Source organism: Sabethes cyaneus, chromosome 3, assembly GCF_943734655.1.
Source record: "Sabethes cyaneus chromosome 3, idSabCyanKW18_F2, whole genome shotgun sequence".
NCBI lineage: Eukaryota > Metazoa > Arthropoda > Insecta > Diptera > Culicidae > Sabethes > Sabethes cyaneus.
The window spans coordinates 51193783-51215563 of record NC_071355.1 but is presented as its reverse complement, the minus strand read 5'-3'; the positions used below and the strand labels follow the sequence as shown (position 1 = coordinate 51215563).

General features: G+C 39.1%; 3 protein-coding genes across 3 annotated transcripts; all 3 read right to left on the bottom strand.

Moving 5' to 3' along the window:
• Positions 1 to 3400: 3400 nt before the first annotated feature.
• Positions 3401 to 4613, bottom strand: LOC128739581 (odorant receptor 94a-like). The gene is made up of 3 exons (XM_053835076.1): positions 3888 to 4613; positions 3564 to 3830; positions 3401 to 3510 (listed from the first exon to the last, which is right to left on the bottom strand). Exons 1-3 carry the CDS (start codon positions 4611 to 4613, stop codon positions 3442 to 3444), a joined length of 1062 nt encoding a protein of 353 aa, XP_053691051.1. The 3' UTR covers positions 3401 to 3441.
• A 1184-nt stretch (positions 4614 to 5797) lies between these two features.
• Positions 5798 to 6889, bottom strand: LOC128739580 (odorant receptor 94b-like). Its single transcript, XM_053835075.1, has 3 exons — positions 6272 to 6889; positions 5931 to 6197; positions 5798 to 5866 (listed from the first exon to the last, which is right to left on the bottom strand). Exons 1-3 carry the CDS (start codon positions 6887 to 6889, stop codon positions 5798 to 5800), a joined length of 954 nt encoding a protein of 317 aa, XP_053691050.1.
• A 3946-nt stretch (positions 6890 to 10835) lies between these two features.
• On the bottom strand, positions 10836 to 16995 carry LOC128744014 (ninjurin-1). The gene is made up of 3 exons (XM_053840753.1): positions 16904 to 16995; positions 12139 to 12315; positions 10836 to 11091 (listed from the first exon to the last, which is right to left on the bottom strand). Exons 1-3 carry the CDS (start codon positions 16952 to 16954, stop codon positions 10885 to 10887), a joined length of 435 nt encoding a protein of 144 aa, XP_053696728.1. The 5' UTR covers positions 16955 to 16995; the 3' UTR covers positions 10836 to 10884.
• Between the last annotated feature and the right edge of the window lie 4786 nt (positions 16996 to 21781).

Genomic DNA, 21781 nt, shown 5'->3' with positions numbered 1-21781 from the left:
TGTTCGTTGTACGGGTTCAATTTTTGCAATCCAATTAGCGTTGAATGGTCACCAAACCACTGAGTTAGACTCAAGAATAGAACGCACCAACGCACAATACGAAGACAAATAGGATTTCGAAGTTCTTCAGTTATCTTATCTTAGATCTTAGATAAATCCGAGCTCTCTATTAACCTGGGCAACTATTTCAGTGTAGTGTGACCTAAAAGAACCTATTTCTCAGTAACTATGTGACTTTGTACTATGACTTTGTGACTAGTTAACTTTGTTTCCTTTGAGCATCTTCCTTCCATGTATTTGATCTTCGACGCATTTATTTTTAGCCCAATTCCCGTAGACTCCGCTTTCAGTCTGGCGTAGATTGCCTCCGCCGTCGCAAAGTTCCTGGCTATGTTATCGAAGTCATCTGCAAAGCCTAGAAGTTGGCTACCCTTGGTAAAAATCGTGCCTCTCGTTTCGATGCCCGTTCGTCGGATCACCCCCTCAAGAGCGATGTTGAACAGCATGCAGGATAAACCGTCACCTTGTCTCAATCCTCGCCGCGTCTCGAGAAGGGGAAGGCGAAGGGACTCGAGAGTGTCCCAGAGATGCGTACGAAACACATCACTCGATCCAATGTAGCTCTGATTAGTCGCGTCAGTTTGTCCGGAAAACCGTGTTCGTGCATTATCTGCCATAGTTTGTCTCGATCGACTGTATCGTATGCTGCTTTTTCTGCATGATCTGTCGGATAGTAAAAATTTGGTCCGTAGTTGCGCGAGCCCCCATGAAACTCACCTGATAATTTCCTACGAAACCTTGTGCTATCGGTGACAACCGGCATAACAGGATCTAGAAGAGTACCTTGTAGGCGGCGTTTACCAGCGTAATACCGTGATAGTTGCAGCAGTCTAGCCGATCACCCTTTTTGCAGATGGGACAAACCACTCCTTCCATCCATTCCTCCGATAGCTTTTCCTCCTCCCAAATCCTCAGTGTAGAGCCTTTGCTAGCGTTTCTGCGCCATGTTTATAAAGGGGGGGCGCCCATTTGGCATAAAGTCATTTGGCATAATGCTATTTGGCATAACGCCATTTGGCATAACCCATTTGGCATAATCATAAGGGGCTATTTGGCATAACGCCAATTGGCATAACCCATTTGGCATAATCATAAGAGCTATTTGGCATAATGCCATTTGGCATAACGCCATTTGGCATAACGCCATTTGGCATAATTCCTCAAACATTATTTTATGAGCTAATGGTCACTTTCCTAGATGATTCAGGGCGAGCCGGCCGTAGGCAACGGCGAGTGTTCGCCGGTGACCCGCCGTCGGAAGCGCCGGCCACTGCGGGGGGGCAGCCCCCCCGCAGAAATCACATCTGTCTAGGTTTATTTGTTTTCCTAGGTTTACTGACCTCTAGTTCTTTCCTTCAGTTGGGTCCGAACGAGCGACAGCGAGTAAGGACGGATCACACTTTCTTTGTGAGGCGATCGAAATGCATGGGCCTAATTAGGCTTAATTAATTTCGCGAAAATTTTCCTCGCAAAATGGTACATTTCGCAAAATGAATTTCCACCAAACAATACTTTTCGCGAAACACTATAATCCGCGTTTTGGTCAATTGCGAATTGGTTTTCCGCAAAATAGTACCCACGCAGCTACCATCACTAACGAGGGATATCTGTTGTCAAGGTTTCGTTGAAAAATAATAAAAAAACAATTTTTTTATTATGACTAAAAGTTTTGTCTTTGTTTGCTGGCTGGACATATACTAAAAACTTGACTTTGTATTTAGTGTATAGTGGATGGTTACTGTGTGCTATATGAAGTGTAAATAACACTTTCAAATACAGCAATGACTCGCTCGTGAAAAATCTCGTTTATTGGGCTGTTCGTTAATTGGGTGTTCTCTAGTTGGGCCCTGCTCTAACTAAAATGCACTTGTATTTCAAAATTCTATCGTTTCAACGAATTCAGACTGTATAGGTATATGTAACGCACCGGTAAGTTTTTAAATGATACTCTTAGTTCTTTTCGAAAAGTTATGCAAGATTTCTTTCTACGGCAAGAAGCAACAAAAAATTTCTTGAGGTTGACGGCAGATAGTCAATTACCAGAAAAGCACAAAAGTCAAAGACATTCTAGCATACTATGGAACAGGAAATCGGTACGCAATGATTAACTATCAATTACTAATTACCACTGGCTTTTGCACTGGTGTTATAAGAATTGAGTTTAATGTCATAAAGTTTGTGAGTGTTTGTCGGCGAACCTTTGCAGAAATCACTTTTGTCTAGGTTTATTCGTAGTAGGTTTACCAACTACAAAAAAAATATCTAGGAGGGCGACAAGCGTACCCGGCTACCCAAAAACGAACTTTAACAATTGTCATAACAAATTTGATTTTGACTCAACAGGTGGCATTTCGTTCGTAAATTTATCTAGTTTAGACACACAGGATTATTTGGCCACTAAAAGACAGTGCCAGAAAATCCGGAATTACGACGAAGTGTCAGCTATGAAGTAGAGAACTGGTTGGATTACAAGAATAACTGTCATGATGTGGGTGTCAAAACTCTAGAAATTCATTTAACTGCAGGATCACAGATTAGAGTTTAGGATTCGAAATAATGCTTAGCACTAAAACCATCGATTATTCGTTTAGAATCAGTTCCGATATGATCAATCAGTACTACTGTGACCATATCCTTTCGGAATGTCAAAAAGGATCAGTGAAACCAATTCTAATTTTGCCTTGTGTACCCAATTGACTATCAATGATTCCACAGGAACAGATTCGATTGCCTGAAATCAACAAATATTACGATGTCACAAATTTCCGAAACGTATCTTCCAAATTGACTGAGTGAGTTATAACAATTTAAAACTGAAAAGGTACTCAGTAAATTGCTGCACACACAAAAATTAAGCACCAAACAACAAAACCTGGCTAGATTATAAATTATGCCAAAAAGTCGTTATGCCAAATAACCATTATGCCAAATGACCATTATGCCAAATGACCGTTATGCCAAATGGATTTATGCCAAATGGCGTTATGCCAAATAGCATTATGCCAAATGTCTTTATGCCATATAGGGTAGCCCCTTTATAAAGCTCTGCCGGTAGGCGGTCCTTCCCAGCGGCTTTATTGGTCTTCAGGTCTTCAGTATTGGTTTAAGAATTTTTTTGGGATAATTTCATTACTATCCTCAATTTCCAATTTTGGTACCTATCGTTTTCTCACTTAATAGAAACAGGTCACGTTGTTGCAGACGCTAGGTAAGGGAAAGAACTAGGATTGAGATCATATATATACACTACAACAAGATTTGGGTGCCTCGATTTACAGTGCATTTTATTAAAACCAACAATTCTATTTTTGTGTGCCTATGAAGGCTTGAAATCTATGTAACTAAATAAGCACGAACATTTAGTTCAGCAATTTACAATCATTATATATGATCCGGTGCTTGTTTTCTCCTTTGCAATACACAAAACACCGAATAAGCTATGTTGAGCGTCTGAAACGACAATGTTTTTAGAAACAATCTTGAACTGCAAGATATTTTCATACCGATGAAAGTGATTTCAAATCACAATATATCAATCCACCAGCCATGATGCGGATTGGCCGTTGCGAACGGATCATCATCATTTCGATCTCTTTACTATTTTTTGAAGTTAAATTGTACCATTCGCAGGAATACAGTGCATACGTGAGACGACTGCTTTTCAAAGTTACCTCATTGCTGAAGTAACATTGTAAAAAAATTTGGTATATCAACGCGAGCAGATAAAGTGACGATGTCAGCACCAATGAAAAATCTTCTCTGAGGTTCACCTGAAACAAATTGTAGGCATGATTTAAAGGCAACCAATTTGAACTTTACATTCTTACCATAGAGAGCCTATAAGCGGTTGCACAAATGCTAGCAGCACTAGCGCAGAATTGAGCAAACATGGGTTTTGAATAAACATGCTCAATATCCCGTACGAACCAGTTGACGTTGTTGTAATGTTGTACAAACCGTATAAACAGTTCGCGGTACTTCAAGTTTTCAATTGTCGATCCATAGGAACAGGTTAGTTTCGAAAATCTGCGAGCCAGAAAGTCTAGCTGCAGATCGGCTACCGTCAGCAGATATCCTACTTGTGATTCAACTATTATGTTCAAAATAGCGTGAATGAACATACCAAAAACTTGATAGCTCCATAGAAATAGGTAGTTGTAAGGCACATCGGCACCGTACGGTATACCCCATACCCAGGAAAAGTAAGGTAATTTGTATTGCCCGTCGAAAAGGAGTGATATAGCTGACAGGTTTATTAAAACAACCCATGTCTGATATAACAGATAACAAAAGTTGACTTTCCAGAGTAACTTGCGAGCCAGTTGCGATTCTTCTTCATTAACAGGTTGGAAATCTTTTGAAATTGCTACTTGATGCAGATGGTAAATAGTGTAGAAATGTTTGAACAAATGGTACGTCTTAACACCCATGGCAATTTCCGTAAGTGACATGTACAGTGCCTCGGAGAATAATTGATCGATGGTGTTAGTGATCAGCAATCCTGCCAGTATCGTTCCCAGGTAAATCAAGAAGAAGGCCACCAAAAACAGCATTCGATAAATCTTGTAGAATAACGTTTCGTTTTTGTCGCGCCAAAAAGCAAAAATTTTCAAAAACTTGAAATTGAGTCGAATACACAAAACATGGTTTTCCATCGTACCCTACTTGGTTTGTGCTTCGTGGTCACTGAAGTTAACCTATGTTGCACGAAGGAAGTTTCGAAACGCGTGAAAGGAATGAGCAAAGCTTTTAATTGTATGTCTGTGATTTCCTTTACCTAATAATTATCATTTCCAGTGATTTGGAAATATGTTATTCAACCGTTTTTAATTTCATAGTCATTGACCCGAGACGACAAATTAAGTCTATAGCTTGTGACTTAAGTTTCCAACGAAAACATTCCTTATCAGTCAGCTAAAAACCGTGTAGTACAGTACAGTACCGCGTCTATGGTGTTTACATTGTATGTATGCTCCTTCATCCTGTTTTGTCGGGAAGGGCACAAATTTTATTTAGTATCCAGCTTAACTATTACGTTTTACAATAAAAAAGAATAAAAACAAAATTGTTTCAGGTATTCTACTAAGACGCTCAAATAAACATTAGTTAATTTTCTATTACGTTTTGACTGGCAGTCACCAGCGATTATTCATATCATTAAAACAGCAAATTCGAAACATACTCTGTTGCGAAACTTCTGCAAAAGCATTTAGTTGCCTATTCGATCGATCCCAGCTCCGGTATACAAAAAAGATATAAAGCTATGCTACCGGTTTACCAAATCCGAATGGTCGGGCCTTTCGTGAATCCGGCCAAAACAGCACGAAACAATCGCGTTGCTTCAGAAAAGGCAGTAGACGTTTTACCAGACACTCATTCACGTAAATTTTCTGGTTGACAATTCCGGTTTTTATAAACAAGAGGTACAGATAGTCTGCCAAACCAGATATTGCTTCGCCAATATTTACCTACCTACATTTTCATGTGCTTGAAAATGTCTTCCGCCTGGTATATAAAACTTTTGTTTCAGAAGCCGTTTAAAGTTCGCCTTAACCAAACCCGAATGCAGCACTTTTCTATTATTGATTAGTCAGCTTAAGATGAGTAAAGTTAATGGTTTGGACAATTTTCTTTTGTAATATAACAAAATAGAATTATTACAAGTATTATTACATATAATCATTAAACACGTGACTACGTTATTTTATTATTTATAAAAAAAAATCTGATTCGAATTCTAATCATAACGTATTGATTGCTTCCTTCTCTGCAGTACGCAAAAAACCGAGTAAGCCAGGTTGAGAGTCTGAAATATAAAAACGTAGTAGGTAGATGTCAAACAAACAACCGCAATTGTTGGCGATTTTTACCGATGTAAATGACTTTAGATTACAGTATATGTATCCACCTGCTTTCAATTTAATTGGCCGTTGCGAGCGAATCATCATCATTTGAATATCTTTTCGGAGTCTTGGAACTAATTTGTACCACCCTGCTGAATAGAGAGCATGCGTGAGATGTTCACTTTTCAAAGTTACCTCGTTGCCAAAGTAACACTGTAGAAATATTTGGTACATCAATGCTAGAAGGTATAATGTCATGGTGACAACGGATGAAAAATCCTCACTCAGGTTAACCTGTACGGAATGTTACAGAATATTAATTAGCATCTATGCCATTGAATAGATTATATTTGCAAGTGAATTCCTACCGATGATAACCGATATGCCGTAGCGCAAATACTGGCCCCACTTGCGCAGAATTGCGCGAACATCGGCTTTGAAAAAACGTGTTCAAAATCCCTAACGAACTTTTCGACGACTGTATAGTGTTGTACGCATTCGATGAAAGATTCACGATGCTGTGAGGTTTCATTAGCCCGGCTTAGACTTGCAAATCTCCGTGTCAGGAAGTCCAGCTGAATTCTTGCAACCGTCAGTAGATATCCCACTTGTAATTCTGCAGCAACGTTGAAAATTCCGTGCATAAATAGCCCACTAATCTGATATATCCATAAACAGTAAAAATTGTACGGCATGTCCGAACCATATGGAATACCCAGAACCCAGGTGAAAAATGGCAGTTCATATTTCTCATCGAAAAAGCTGGGAACAGCGGTTGCCACAGTAACAAATACCCATATAAAATACGCCATAAAGCAGAAGTTGACTTTCGATAGCAAACTCTGCGCTGGTCGTAATTCTTCTTCGCAAATCGGTTGAAACTGCTTGGAAATGGCCATTTGATGCAGTCGATACACGGTATGAAAGTTAATGAAAATGTAGAACGTTTTCACGCCCATGGCAATTTCTGTGAGCGACAGATACATCGTAGAGAATAACTGATCCAGGCTATTCACGGTGATCAATAAACCAATTAAAACCGATCCCAAGTAAAACACAAAATAAATCACTATAAGCATCGCACGATAGATTCTGTAAATCAACGTTTCATTCTCATAACGCCAGAATGCAAACATTTTGAAAAATCTAAAATTAAACTTAATACATCTAATGTGATCGTCCATATTCACATTCGGGGCTTCTGTAGTCTGCTAGGATTTCACTGTTACTAACATGAAAATTCTTTACACTTCTTTCTGTGCTGCGTACAACAGTGTTAAATAAAAATTTAAATAATGCAACGGTGACCACTAATCAGCCTTTCTCACGATTAATTACTGGGTTGATTGAGCTGAAGGTGCAACGGTGATAATTACATTTATAAAGAAGGTAGTGATTATCGTTACACGTTACTCGTTAATGAGTAGAAAAAGAGTTGAAGATTGTACGGAAGAAAAGTCCTTTACATTTATCATAGAAGTAACTGACTTTAGTGTCAAAATGTTCTTGCATACTAATCTAGGACAAACAATGCTAACTAGAACCGATGTTCTGTAAGAATCTTACCCTAGTCTTATCTTATTTTAAAAGTCTGCCAACCGAAGTAGTTTTGTTACGGCTCCAACCAATTTACAAGAGGTTATGCGCGCAGCACCAGTGAAATAAAGTTTTAAGCTATTTTAAAACGAGTACGACCACTCGAATGGTAAGTTCCCAGCCAGACGGAGGAGATGTTGTACCGATCCTGAGGTGCAGGTGGTCAAAGCTGCCTTTCCTACCACTTCTGCGAGGCCGCAAGAAATGGCCTACGTGGAAGTTTACGGTCCAGACGTTCTTGCAACTGGAAGATCTTTGGGAAGCAGTTAAGCCAACACTGAATAAAGACGAAACTCCAGCAGCTGTGGATGCGTCGAAGGACCGGAGACCCAAAGTAAAGTCTTCCTTCTACTGGATCCGGTGAATTATGTACACGAGAGGAAAGCTACTTCTGCAAAGGACACCTGGTCAAGGTTGGAAGCAGCCTTCGAGACCACTAATTTGGTCCGGAAAATCGGCCTGTTGAGGAGACTAATAACGTCCTTAACTGCCTGTGTCTCCATGGAAACGTGCATCAACGGTATCATAGTAACGGCGCACCAGCTATGAAGATTCAATTTTACAAACAGCGACGAGTGGATTATAGAACTCTTCTACTGGACGGATTTCCTGAAGAATACCGACCAATGATAATAGCGCTCGTGAATTCCGGAGCGCCAATTACCGGATTACATTATAAAAACGTAAAAACCAAACTGCTGCAGGAAATCCGAGTACCTTCATCGGGAGCTCCATACGCAAGTAACAGGAGGAAAGGTCCAGACACAATGCATACGGATTTTACTACGTTGTGGAAATTTGACAGAAAACTCATGGAAAAACTGTCAAATTGCCGCAACCCAGACACAATCCGTATGCATTGTGTCTGGGCCTGAAGTCAGTCCAGAAGTATGAAGAAACGAATCCAGCAAAGCAAATTTGCTTATATTGCAAAGGAATGTTCTTCAAATCCTGTCGGGAAGGGTAATACGTGGTGTACGGTGCCGACGGCATTCGAGGAAGACGATAACGATTGGATCTTTGTTTCTAGTGCTTTCAATTATTTTGCCTTTTTGGATCTTTGGTTCTTGGAGTGCTCCTCGTATAGCAGTGGTAAAATAATTGCCGCCAACAAAGAAACATTGAATGTATTCGCCAACAAAAGTATGAAATTGAAGTCGAAATGCTGTCCAGATGGTCCGATCGTTCTGCAGGTGATTCCGGAGCTTTCGACAAATTTGCTTTCGGTGAATCAGATTACCAAACTTGGACATACGGTTTTGTTCAGGATGGCACTAAAGCCCGGATCAACTGGATTATCAACCCGGTTAGTGAAATAATGGTAACTGGAAGTTGGAAGCGTGACCTGTTCAAGCTGGGACAGTTGCAGTCATAAGAAGTCCTGGTGTGTTCCTCTCAAGAGAATGCGGAGATGTGGCATAAAAGACTGGGTTATGTCAACTACGACACTCTGCAAAAGATGAAAGTGGCCTAGTTCCGGAGTAAACAATCATGGTTGCATTTAAGCAACTTCGGATCACGAGCGTCAAACCTGTTAGAAGTTGTTCAGTCGGATTTTTGCGAACCTCTAGAGGAAGAATGAGGACAAATCACGCCAAATCTTCTTATACGTCCTGAGAGAAAAGTCAGTAGAAGGCGTTTACAAAGATTTTTGTGCCATGACTGAGTGACAAACCGGGAAGAAGAGGAAGGTGCTTTGAACTCACAATGGGAAAGAGTTCACGAATCGAAGGCTGGAAGACCATTTGAAGCGCTTGGTAATCCGCCATTAGACAACAGCGGATTGCAAATCGGAACTATTCTGTATTTTGAACGGATCTTTATTTTGTTCGAGGTACGGCTTGTTTCGAACGAATTGTTTTGCCCATTTGATTTTGCTGGCGGAATGAAGAATACCATCCACGTTCGTTCGAAAAAACAATCCGTTCGAAATATATAATTGGGGTGAAAATGGACTGACTGAACGAGCAAATCGAACCATCATCTCTAACCATCAAAGAATCGATTTCTAACTAGCAGAAAAGTGGTCCAGCAAGAAGCCTAACTCGGCATATGTTCGCGTCCTCGGGTCGAAAGCGATGGCGCATGCTCCCAAACCGAAACGGACAAAATGGGATGCAAACGCGTACGATTTCATGCTCACTGGATTCGATCAAGAAACCAAGGCGTTTACGGGGCATGTAGTCTAAGAAAATTGTCAAAAGCTGAGATGTCACGCTCATCAGCGAGAGAGGAGATCAATGGTCGTCAACTTTTCAAATTCAGTCAACGATACCTGATCATAAGATAGTCCGTGTAGATCTGGGTAATTCATTTCCGTTCAAGAAGGACTCCGAAGGCAGAAAACTATCACACAAAGGCGAAAATCCAAACGATATCGAAGCTGATTAACCCATAAAGTACTGATAAAGATTATGATAAGCTAACAAGTGAATTGATCATTCCGGCGCTCCCCCTGTAAACAGCAAACGTCAGCACTGGAGAAGCGTTCTTGCGAATGATTGCTTCATTAGGCCCAACGATCAACGGAATCAGAAACCGGAGCTTGTCAACCCCTGTTATGTACAATGACGGATAGGGAAACCAAGAGATAAGGCGTATCCAGGTATTGGTATTATCGAAGTATAACCCTCTTTAACTCGCCACCCAAAACTCTCCGCGTACCATGCAGACCAAATCCGTTATAGTAGTACTAATGTGGTTTTCGAGAAGGACGCTCCACAGCGGCCTAAATGTTCACATTGCGACAGATCCTCGATAAATTTCAAAAGTTCAACTTACAGACGTACCTCTTATTCATAGACTTCCAGGCAGCGTACGATTCAGTAAAGGGAAGTGAATTATGGTGAATTATGTTTAAATTGACAAAGATGTTACCGCCAAATTTGGCGTTAAGCCATTGCAAAGAAAATTCGTAGCAACGAAATTTGTTAGTTGTATTCCATAGAATACCGAAAGATGTCTCGGAAACGGTAAAAGTCATATATTGCATTTGTCTTTGCACTTCTGTGAAAAGAAGTTGACATGACTGATTTCACGCTGATTTCGAAAGTTAGAAGATCTACGCAATCTCCAAAATTACTCTTAATTGGATAAAATAGATGATCTTGCTGTGATATTTCAGAAAAATGAATAGAGATGCCATATATTTTACTACAAATGTTCGATATTCTTTGGTTTATTCTGCTTTTAATTACATGTGTATTGCAAAAATATATAGCAACATAAACATTTCTATAGCAAATTTTGTGCTAAATCAAAATTGATTGCCAAATTCTAGTTTTTAACATATTTGAGATCAATTAGCTTGTAATATGGCGAAAAAGAGATCCGCAGCACAGCACTGACACCGCCATCACAGCATCGGCATTGTAACCCTCAAATGTTACTCCTCCTTGATGAGCGATCCAGGAAAACCTGAACCCTGATCATTCATTTGTTTCACCTCCAGTGCGTTGATCATTATGTTGACCACAACCGTGGACAAGTTAAAGCCGAGCGATACGTTCTGGACCAGGTTGGCTATTTTATGGTTGACCTCTTTGTTTATGTCGAAGTTAGCGAGCACGATACAGGCTACACCCTGGGCGATCTATTAGCAAGAAAGCGTGCATTTCAACGGAAATAACAACAGTAACGTTTTACTTAATTATGAATATCAGGAACGGCCGGATCCAGTCCGAAATTCATTTTGATTACATCACAAAACAAAGCTATCACCACAAATCCCAGCGAAAAGTGATTCAAAATGTTGGCTACCCGCTGCTGCAGTTCACCTTTGTGAAAGTTAACCAATGTTAGTATGACGGCCAGCAGTGCCGCTGAAACCTGTGAATGAGGTTATGTGAAGGGGATCGGTTAGGCATGTTAGTATTGTCAATAGGCACGTTAGTAGACAATGACATAGGAGATGTTTCGTCTTTTCTAGGTTATTTGTTTGCCACTGCTAGTGCTGGCGGTGTCATAGTCGTACTTTTCCCGTTCTAGCAACCGTAAGGGTTGCGAAGAGTATTCTATACCGAAACCGGATATTATAACATTAATCAGTGAAATGAGGAATATTAGCACTAAAATGATGTCGTTCAGTATGATGGCTGTCATTTGCTCAGGTTTGCGATTAATGTTAAGGCTACCGATTATCACAAACAATATTCCTACCACAAGCTGCAACGATAGGATAGTGAAGATGATGATTAGCTTAGGATATTTGAACTTCCTCATCCTGTCGGAACTATTCGAAGATCTACTTTTATGATATTGAAGTTACTAAAGCTCTTTCTCTTTTTTTTTTCATCAAATTGCTTTATGATGTACTACTTAGGGACTACATTTTGCCAGTAAAACAAATATTTTATGTACATAACCTAATGCTTTCATTCTACTATGAACTTTAGTACTCTAGGGTCAAATGCCGATATCATCAGGTTAAGCATTGTAACCAGAAAAGCAGCTCCGGTTACAACATAATTAATGACCATGGCCGATCGATGATATTTTGGTTGATGTAACCGGCAGTCACGCAGCAAACTAAGTGACAGATTTAGTACCCCCATCGATATCTTTAACCGTGTTATTGTGCAATGAAGATGTGTTAGTGTTAGTAGGCTATGGTTTTAAAAAAATACCACAATCAACAAACCTGAAGTATGATGGAGATACTAATCAGTGTGAGCATCAAAGTGTAGAACTCGTGCTTTTCGCCAACTTGCAGGATATATTTCAGCTGGGAAGCGTTGGCCGTCAGCAGAGCAATGTCCAGCATACCCTGGGCGATCGTTTTCTTGGTAGCATACCGATTGGCATCCATCGATTTCAGCTGGAGAGACATAATTTGGAATGGAGATATTGGTTCACAATTCACAATAGTTAAGATTAGATTAAGATAGTTAAGACAGTCATTGCTAAAAAGTGACATTCCGGGACGAATGAAAGTTTCAGGATTTGGCATTTACGGAAAGAGTTCTATTTCCGCATCTAAGTCTAAGTCCAAAATCTTAATCTGAGTTTAAGTTGAAGTCCAAGCTTATCCAATTCGAAGTCTAAGTTCAGATCAAAACCCAAGTCCTGTCGCATACTATAAACGTGTCCAACGTAGTACGACGTTAGCCACGCTGCCACATAATTTATAGAACAACATGCCTCCCAGATGGCCAGGAGATACGACACTGATCTAACAAGCCAGTTGTCGTATGTTCGATTCTCGACTGGGAGAGGCTGTTGGAGTCAATAGGATCGTGCAGTTATCCTGTGCACTAACAGTTTACTAACAGGTTGTCGAGTAAACAATCAGAAGGTCGAATTCTGTCGGAATATAGCGCCAAAAAATAATAACATAAGATTATGAAAGGTACATAACTAAATTTAATTCTTAGTTATCGTTAGTTATTTAGTAACAAAGCAAAAATTTGGATCCCGATTTGATATCGTTTGATTTGTTGATTTTCAGCATTACCAAGTGCAACATTTTATCCTTTCATATCCTGTTTTTCATTGATAAACACGTCCAGCAGCGCTGCTGTCGTAGATTTAATGCTAATTTCATTAAGAAATCGTGCATAACTGATGCGGCAGCCAATTAAAAGAGTAGCACCGGGACGTACCACCCCTTGCGAGCGATCCGAAGAGCACTGTGGAAGCAAAGCTGTCACATACAAATCGTATAGATCCTGTCGTCCATCAGGGCAACGAATTTGATGTGACAATAATAGCAGGATTATAAGCTGCGGGGCGATTGGAAAACGCAAAAATTGCACGGTAACGACTTTATGCGCTCGAAGCACCCTTGTTAATTTTGCTGTTATGTGTATAGTTTCTCAGTCCCTTTTTTCCTACCGATTGTAAGGTGGCGAACACATTTGTCATTGGAAAGTTAATTTCAAAGTTCAAAGCAAGCCATTTAAGCACAATTTTTTTTTCGAAAAATATCCATTTTCCCATGATCTTGACTGTCTTGAAGACTCATAAATTAAACAAACTAGATAAATTTTTTAGGAAATTTTAAAATCTCAATAATTGAATTTCGCATCAGCGAAACAAACCATTTAACATGACACATGACGTATCGACACCAAGTTAACTTTTTTGAAAATTATGATTAAAAATGATCAAAATGAAAAATTTGAAGCCGAACAAAAACAAACATTGAAGAAATAAAGTAATTGTTTGTTGAAAAATCCATCAACTGAAAAATGTAATTTTAAAAGTGAAAATAGGAACACAACCTTACAACAGATGAAACTGTACACGAAGTTTTGCCTCACGTCATATAGAAGGGAATAAAACTGTTTCTTCCGAATGCTGTTGACGACAAAGATTTCCGCCAAGGAGAAGTTGGGTTAAAAACTGTTCCCATCTTCGGTTTAGGTCAATCAATCAAAATTTTATTTTAATTCCATAGGGAAAATGTGAACAAAATGGAACGAATCAGGTGAAATTATAAATTTGGGATGTTCATGGTACTTTCACCCCGACTTCCCCTAGGGTGGTGCAAGCACACACAAAATTCCATCCTCCCCTCTCTGGGCGAATAATAACTGTTTCTGCCTGTACGACACTCTCGTAATACAATTATAGAAGTGATTAAAGATTCCCCTTTCGGAATGGTTGTTGGGAACTTTTGTCACTTGCGCGTATCGCCTTAGTCGGATCAGGAGGTGGTTTCTGTTTGATTTTTTTTTCTGTTTTGGATTGATGCCGAGATTAGGCACAGTCGAGCGCATAATGCGTGCTCGCTATTTGGTCGGGTGTAAAAGCAAATGTAATTAATTACGATTGCTTATATGCGATAAAATAGCATAAATATTTAATCTCACTTGGATACTGTGCTACAAGATAACATAAAATTCCTTCGTTAAAATTTATCGGTTAGCGAATGTATTTTTTACAATTCAGTATCAACGAAAAAATACACATTACTGAAGCCCTACTGTTTCTACAGCCCTTCACCTATATTATGTATGAATACAGTAGGCACACAGTTTCTTTTTTAACGCGCGACAAAAATCAAACTTAACTTGATCAAAACATCACATTTAAATTGCAAAATAGAACACAACGTGGTCGCAGAACGTTATGAAAGGGTGCTTGCAGAGGACAGAAGAAGTAGGGTTGACAATAATAATGATATAACAATTAGTCAAAAAATGATCCATCAAAACCTTGAATGTTATAACTTTTATAAACTTTCCCATTAGTAGTAGTGGTAGAGAGTGCTATAGTAATTGGCATTATTCTTGAAAGAGGTGATTTTTCAAAATTATTTTTAACCAAAATTTAGAAACAAAAAAATGCTATCCTAAAATGTGTACCATTAAAAGATTGGAAATTGGGGAACAAGTAAAAAGAACTGAAAATTTAAATGTTTAGTACACAGTTTTTCCAATTGGAAATGACTGTTTACTTAATGCCGTTTCAAATTTACATCAAAATTCGTTAAAAAGTTTTTCGACTCAATCATTTTCATTTTAATTTTTTTTTACTGCTGAAACCATTGAAGGCCTCCCAACTGTTGATTTCCTACTATATCCAAATTATTTATTTTCATCCACCCTAGCCAATATATAGACTGCCGGTTTTCAATTTTCTCTTGCCCGAGGCGAGTTTTTTGCTCGCTTCTGGTTTGCTCCGGTGTGTTGTAATACGAGCCGTCGGGCGTAATGTCGAAATCCGAGCCTTGTTCCACACACAGGAGGGTCTCGGTAAAAATCATCATCCATGCATCGGTGGTACTCAATAGTTTGCTGAAGTCGGCAGGATTCAGCATCAGCATTGGCAGTAAAGCATAAATATTCCACTGACACTAATGCGTAAACAATAGCCGAATGTGGGCCGATTCTCGTAATAAGCTCAGTTGGGCTAAAGCGTGCTGCTAATGACTATGGGTTGAGATTAGGAAAGTCTCATCAGTGATGCAACTTTGTTGTGAGTAACAATGGAAGCGAAGATTCATAGGAACAACGATAATGCTATAATCAGTTCCGTTAATGCTTCCCGTATCGGGAGGGTCAGTTGCGTTTTGAAGTACATGTCTGTATGTTGAATTCAAGACACGGAATAAGAGCTGGGCAAAAATTCAGTATTCTAGTCACGCGTGAAACGAATCTAATTTGACCAAAGATCAATGCGAACGGTAATCGGTCCGATGCCACAAAAGAGGGAAAGCATGTTTTTGATCTACTGAGCCAATGTATATCAAATTAATTAGTTGAGTCAGAACTTTGGTAGAGGTTGCATCCGCAGTAAATCACTCAGTACAATTCTCTTTTGTGCTAATCCGCAGAATCAGCAGAATGACAGTGAAGAAATTCATTGAATGTAAATCAACGAAATATAAATATACTCACCAAGCAACGTCTGGCTTTTCCTCTGGTAAAAGGATCGGTTAGCCTATCCTACACTGCACTGGTATTATTTTAATGAATTTTTCATTCTCATTCGTTTCTTAAGTGTGTATGCAGAATATGGGAAATATGACATCCAACAGTTGAGAATATCGGCAAGGTATCATCCGACACCTGCCGCTTTTGTAACTCTGAACCTGAAAGTTTAGCGCATCTGCTCTGCTATTGCGGAACTCTTGCATTATCAAGGCACAACTTCTTAGGAAGTTTCCTTCTTACTCCATATCAGGTATGGAGCCTAAATCCCAAAACGGTCATTGGCTTTATAAAGCATGTAGTACCGAATTGAGGCACAGGATTACAACTATCCCGCTCAACTCCATCAATGGGTATGAGCGGTCCGTAAACTGTGTACAGCAATCGGGGCCTGCCACAAAAGACGATCATTAAGACTGTCGCAGTGGCCTTTTAACCCAATGCCCTTCTGGCATACAAAAAAAACAGTTGAGAATATAGCAATTTATCCACATGCTTATAATAAGTTTAAACAATGTAAGCTTTTTATTTGGTAGGAATCGACAAAGTACTACTTCAATTTTGGAAGCTGTTCATAGCCTCTCATAATAAGGTAACAGCAAGGTTTGAGTTTTAAGTTATTGTAAGGATCAAATAATTGAGGTCAATTTTAACATCTCATACACTGCTTTGTAATTTTAATGCTGAATCAACCCAAAAGTTTCCAACAAATACAACAATGATATCAATACCAAAGAAGAAAATGGCATTCCAAATACAATAAATAACACACTGTATGAAAAGCCAAATATATAGCTCGTGATTCCATTATTCACTTGACTATGTTGATTTTACCAACAGTGACGTTGTTTATTTTGTATTGATTTTTACTAAACATTTTCACGTTCGCCGTATGATGCGCCTAAGGACAGAACACTATCAGTTGCACGTATTCATAATTTATTCTACACGTTCCCCTATTCCCATTCAGTTTTTTGTAACCTTTATCGATTACGCGCTAATAATTACTATGTTCCACTGTACACTTACGACACGGTCACTATCGCCTCCGTTGAGGGCTGCTGGTAGGATCGAAGCCATTTCTAGCAATGGTATCCACTGGCTGATGGTATTCCACCACGAAGAAGCTATTTTTGTTGTTGATTGAAGCAGATTTACGATTTGCAACACGGTCCGCGGTACCTCTTCTCACGACACGTATTGAGTGGAGACAAGTACGACGGGTTCAATTCACACAGAAACTGACCCGCAATTCGCGCGGGTCTTTTTATACTATCACGAGGTCCTTTGTACGCTACTCGTTCAACTTTTCACAACAAATATCGAGCAAATGATTCCATTTGCGGACAATCGATACCTCCTGGGGACGAGTTTTCACTTATTAGAAAAGCCTGAGTGTATGACTAACTTCAATCAAACCTACATAGTACCAACAAGAATCCTGGCTCAGTACGTGGCAGGTCCTGTCTGAGTCAGTATCACTATGCAAGTGATTCAGTTTTCCTATACCTAGTGGAAACACTCCCGCACTTGCTGCCGGGTTGACTAGCAACGGCCGGCAATAAAACAAAAAGTGCATTGCTGTACTGCAAAGGCAGTTTTAAAAAGGAACTTGCACTAGAAGCGAATATGGTAAGGTATTGCATGAAGTACCGTAGGCTTGCAGTAAAACTATACATGTTACTTAGTCTATAGGCTAGCCAAATGGTTAGTTTATATCTTATACTTGATCTAGTACAGTGCCTTTTACACGCGTAGTGATTAATACTGGTCATGCCATTTTGTCATGCACTTCTTCCTATTTCAGACTTTTCACGTCATTGTCTGAGAATGAATGGAATTTATGTAGGTAGAGGTTTATGAACTTTGAACTCCTGCACAATTCGATTAATATTTGTTATAGTAAACGTGCTGCATATATTGCGCACGTAATTGATATGATTAATTAAAATAATCAATTTATTTGGAGTAATAATTGCAATGTGCCACCGGAAATTTCTTTCTAAAAATCCTTTAATTTTAGACAAGATAATTATCGTGGGATATATCATTATAGGCCTTTCTGCTGCAGATAGTTCAATTTTTTGATACACACAATAATAACAGATCGTCCTACTTTTTATTTTTATTATGGAACGGGAGGGTGTTTTCAGCCCATTAGACAGTAACCTAAACAATATTCAGGAATTACGTTGAAACTATATTCATTCGAGACAAGATTTTTATAAAAGTTGATAGAATAATATTTACTGAATATCGGCGTGTATTTTGGTCTTAATAAAACGCTACTGAATTTGAGTTATAGTCGCTAGAAATGATGAAGTCACTGCGACTAAATTGGGCCCATTTTCTATAGTGGTGTGTGTGTGTTTTTTTAAATCCGACCGGCCGAAACAGCCTGCACCAGGGATTAGATACTTTTCAAAAACAGATTAAAAGAGAGACCGATGGATAACGTATCGGTATTGCCTAGATACCGGCTCATTGAAGAAACTAGTTTTGCTGTGACAACAGCTTGCTGCTGGCGCGAGTGTAGCATTGAATCGTTCATATACACTAGCACCAGAAGCAAGTGGTTGTCACTCAAATAGATATGTCAACACGATAGAAGAGTTTCAGGCGCAACTGCATCACGTATTGGTAGTAGTGTTAATAGAGCACCATATGCTGAAATTAAAAGCAAAATGCTGCAAATTGCTAGTGAATGAAAATTGATTTATATTTTATATCAGAGGGGAATTTTTGTGTTCTTCAGTGATAAAAAGAAGTAGAATTGTTCGGTGATATCATATTCACAGCTGTTTAGTTTCTAGAATAAGTAAACGTGATCATAATTGTGTGTTTTCCAAACCATCATCAAGAGCGAATACGCGTAAGCGATTGCTGCTGGTTTTTTCAGCTTGATTAGGTGCTAGTGGAAAAACAGTGGTTTTGATGTTTATTGAACAAAATTTATCAAATTACTTACATTTTTATGAAAATAGTTATAACACATTAAAGCCTATGAGTGCTACATTCGTTTCAGTACTGTTATATAGCGGCAAATTTGGGAAATTATTTGGGAAAGCGCAGTAAAAAAAAAAGGTAATGTTATGTATGCCGAATTTGGTAGCGTGCTGGAAATACCCTCCCCTACCCTCCATACTTCTTGTAAAAATTCACCATTTTCTTTCGACAATATTATTCCTTTATTTGTCCTCAGATAGTGCCATCTGGAAATTCCTAAAAAGGAAATGTTTCTGTTTTACTGGAATGGAAATAGTGAGCGACATTGGACTGTGTAAAGTCCGTAACACCGGTCTGATGTCCGATCAGAACGAAATTTGAGAGTCCGATTATTTATCGGATCAGAACCGGAACGAAGCGTTCCGAAACCGGACAGGACCGCGTAATCCATTTAAAGTCCGCAACACTTTTCACAGCAAAAGTAACCACAGTGGAAACGAAGCCTAGGAATGTTTGTTTGAAACTAATTTGTTTTAGCTTCCTCAGTAATGAGAAAAGACAATAAATTCGCTTCAAAATTTCACTTCATTTGAATTTGGACTGAAAATGTGACTTCAAATTAAACAAGAATTTGTACTTTAAATTGAGCTTAAACTTAGAATTAAATTAAATTAGACTAACTTAGAGAACTTAAAATAGAACAACTTTTATCATTTTGATATCGACTTATACAGGTCAAGTTATTTTGTACTTCATATGAGGGAGTAAATGTGTTTTTTGTGAAGAATGAACATTGGAAGAACTGTTGGGAAAAACTATATGCAAACATTGAAAAATAATTGACTGACAAATGGGATATAATTTTTCCCAGTTCTTCCAAATGTTTGTTCTTCACAAAAAACATTAAATTGAATTACAAATTGAACTTGAAATTTAGCATAGCCTAGCATAGTTTGATTACAAATTGAACTTAAAATTTGAAGAGAAATTAAACTTGAAATTTTGCTAGAAGTTGAATTGAAATTTGATTTGAGGTTGAATCTAGTTTTACAAAGTTAGATTATTTATCGCAAAAACAGGGCCAATGCTAGGCAATTTGTCGCTCCACACAAAAATTAAAATGACGTCCCAGAATGGAGTTATAAAAAATAAGTGTTTTTTCGAATAGAATATTGTATTTCACACGCCGTCAAAATTACAAAACCTGAATTAATCCACCTAGCGGTGTGACCTGGCCTTTCGTCATCTGCTTTATATGAAAAATGTTTCCTTTTGTGGCAGGAGCGGATTCATTCCTAAGAATCATTATCAGAATGATAAATCTGCAAAAGCTGTTCAGAATTCCTCTTGCTTCAGATAAATTATAAACTTGTGCTAGCTTCTTCATCGAAAGATGAATCGTTGCTTATGTTGGATACACCTAGATTTGAAAATCTTTCTCGAAAAATTTGGAAATGATTTAGTAGAAACAATACGGCTTTCCAACACGTTTATCTAATTGTTTACATTCTTAAGTTTTGTTGTGAATAGGTTTTCATCAGAATAATCAATGCAGTGCTGCAATACGGACTTTTTTGGCGGAGTACAAACGGTGAATGCTACAGGGGTATGAAGCACTATTGCAGGCTGTAGGTACTACTTAGGGATTCTCATCGTACGTACGTACGTTTAGCAGCCGAGAGCCGGGGTCGCCATTCTTGCCGCATCAAGAATTTATCTCCGTCGTACTCGGTGCTGGGCTACTCGTCGCCAATTCGTTGGTCGTCTAGACACACGCAAGTCGGCTTCAACCTGGTTGAGCCATCTAGCACGTTCGGCCCCTCTATTGCTGGTACCGGTGGGCAGGGATGGTTCGATCACTTTGACTCAATTTTGATTCATTTGACAGTACCGTCTTAACGGGGCCAAATATGACAAAGCTATGTATGGGACATTTGTAGAACATGTTATTATCTATAATTTTGCAGAATAAAGTTTTGCTGTATCGTTTGTAGTTACGGCGCTACAATGCTAGTATCTTATTAGTGACTAAATGAACGTTCATTTAGTCACTGATGAGTTACTAGCGTTGTAGCACCGTAACTACAAACGATACAGCAAAACTTTGTTCAGAAAAATTGTAGATTAGAATCAGTTCTACAAATGTTCCATACATAATATTGTCATATTTGGCTCGGCTGAGACGGTACTGTCAAATGAATCAAAATCGAGTCAAAGTGATCGAACCATCCCTGCCGGTGGGGTTTTTGAAGAGAACAAAGTTCACTGCACAGTCGTCCGGCATCCTGACGACGTGACCGGCCCACCGTAGTCTCCCAACTTTCGCCAGATGTACGATGGAAATCTCTCCAAGTAGTGCCTTTAGCTCGTGGTTTGCACGCCTCCGCCACTCTCCGCTTTCCGTACTCCGCCAAAAATGGTCCAAGTCTGTAGAGGACTACCGGTATGATTAGCGTTTTGTATATCGTCAGCTTTGCGCGGCGGCATATGCTCCTTGATCGAAGCGTCTTGCGAAGGGAAAAGTAGGCTTGATTTCCTGTTTGAATGCGTTATCGCCGTCAATAGTCAGTGCCTGTGGAAGGCAAACGTTGCTTTCTCTTGAACCTCTTACTACCATGTATATTGGTTTTCGATGCATAGATTTGTAATCCTATCCTCCCAACCTAAGGCTGGAGTTGGCTACTCTTGCTGAAAATCGTTCCTCATGTTTCGATGCCCGCTCGCCGGATTACACCTTCCATAGCGATATTGAATAACATACAGGACAGGACAACCATCTGCGCGATTCGAAAGGATTCGAGACTGTTCCCGAAACGCGCACGTACCACGTCACTCTCTCCAGAGTAGCTTTGATCAGCCACGTCAATTTGTTCGCCCTAACTGAGTTACTACGGAAACATCCATGATTGTTTGTTGTTCAAGGGTAAAAATGTAAACATTGTTTAATTTTGCAGATCAGCT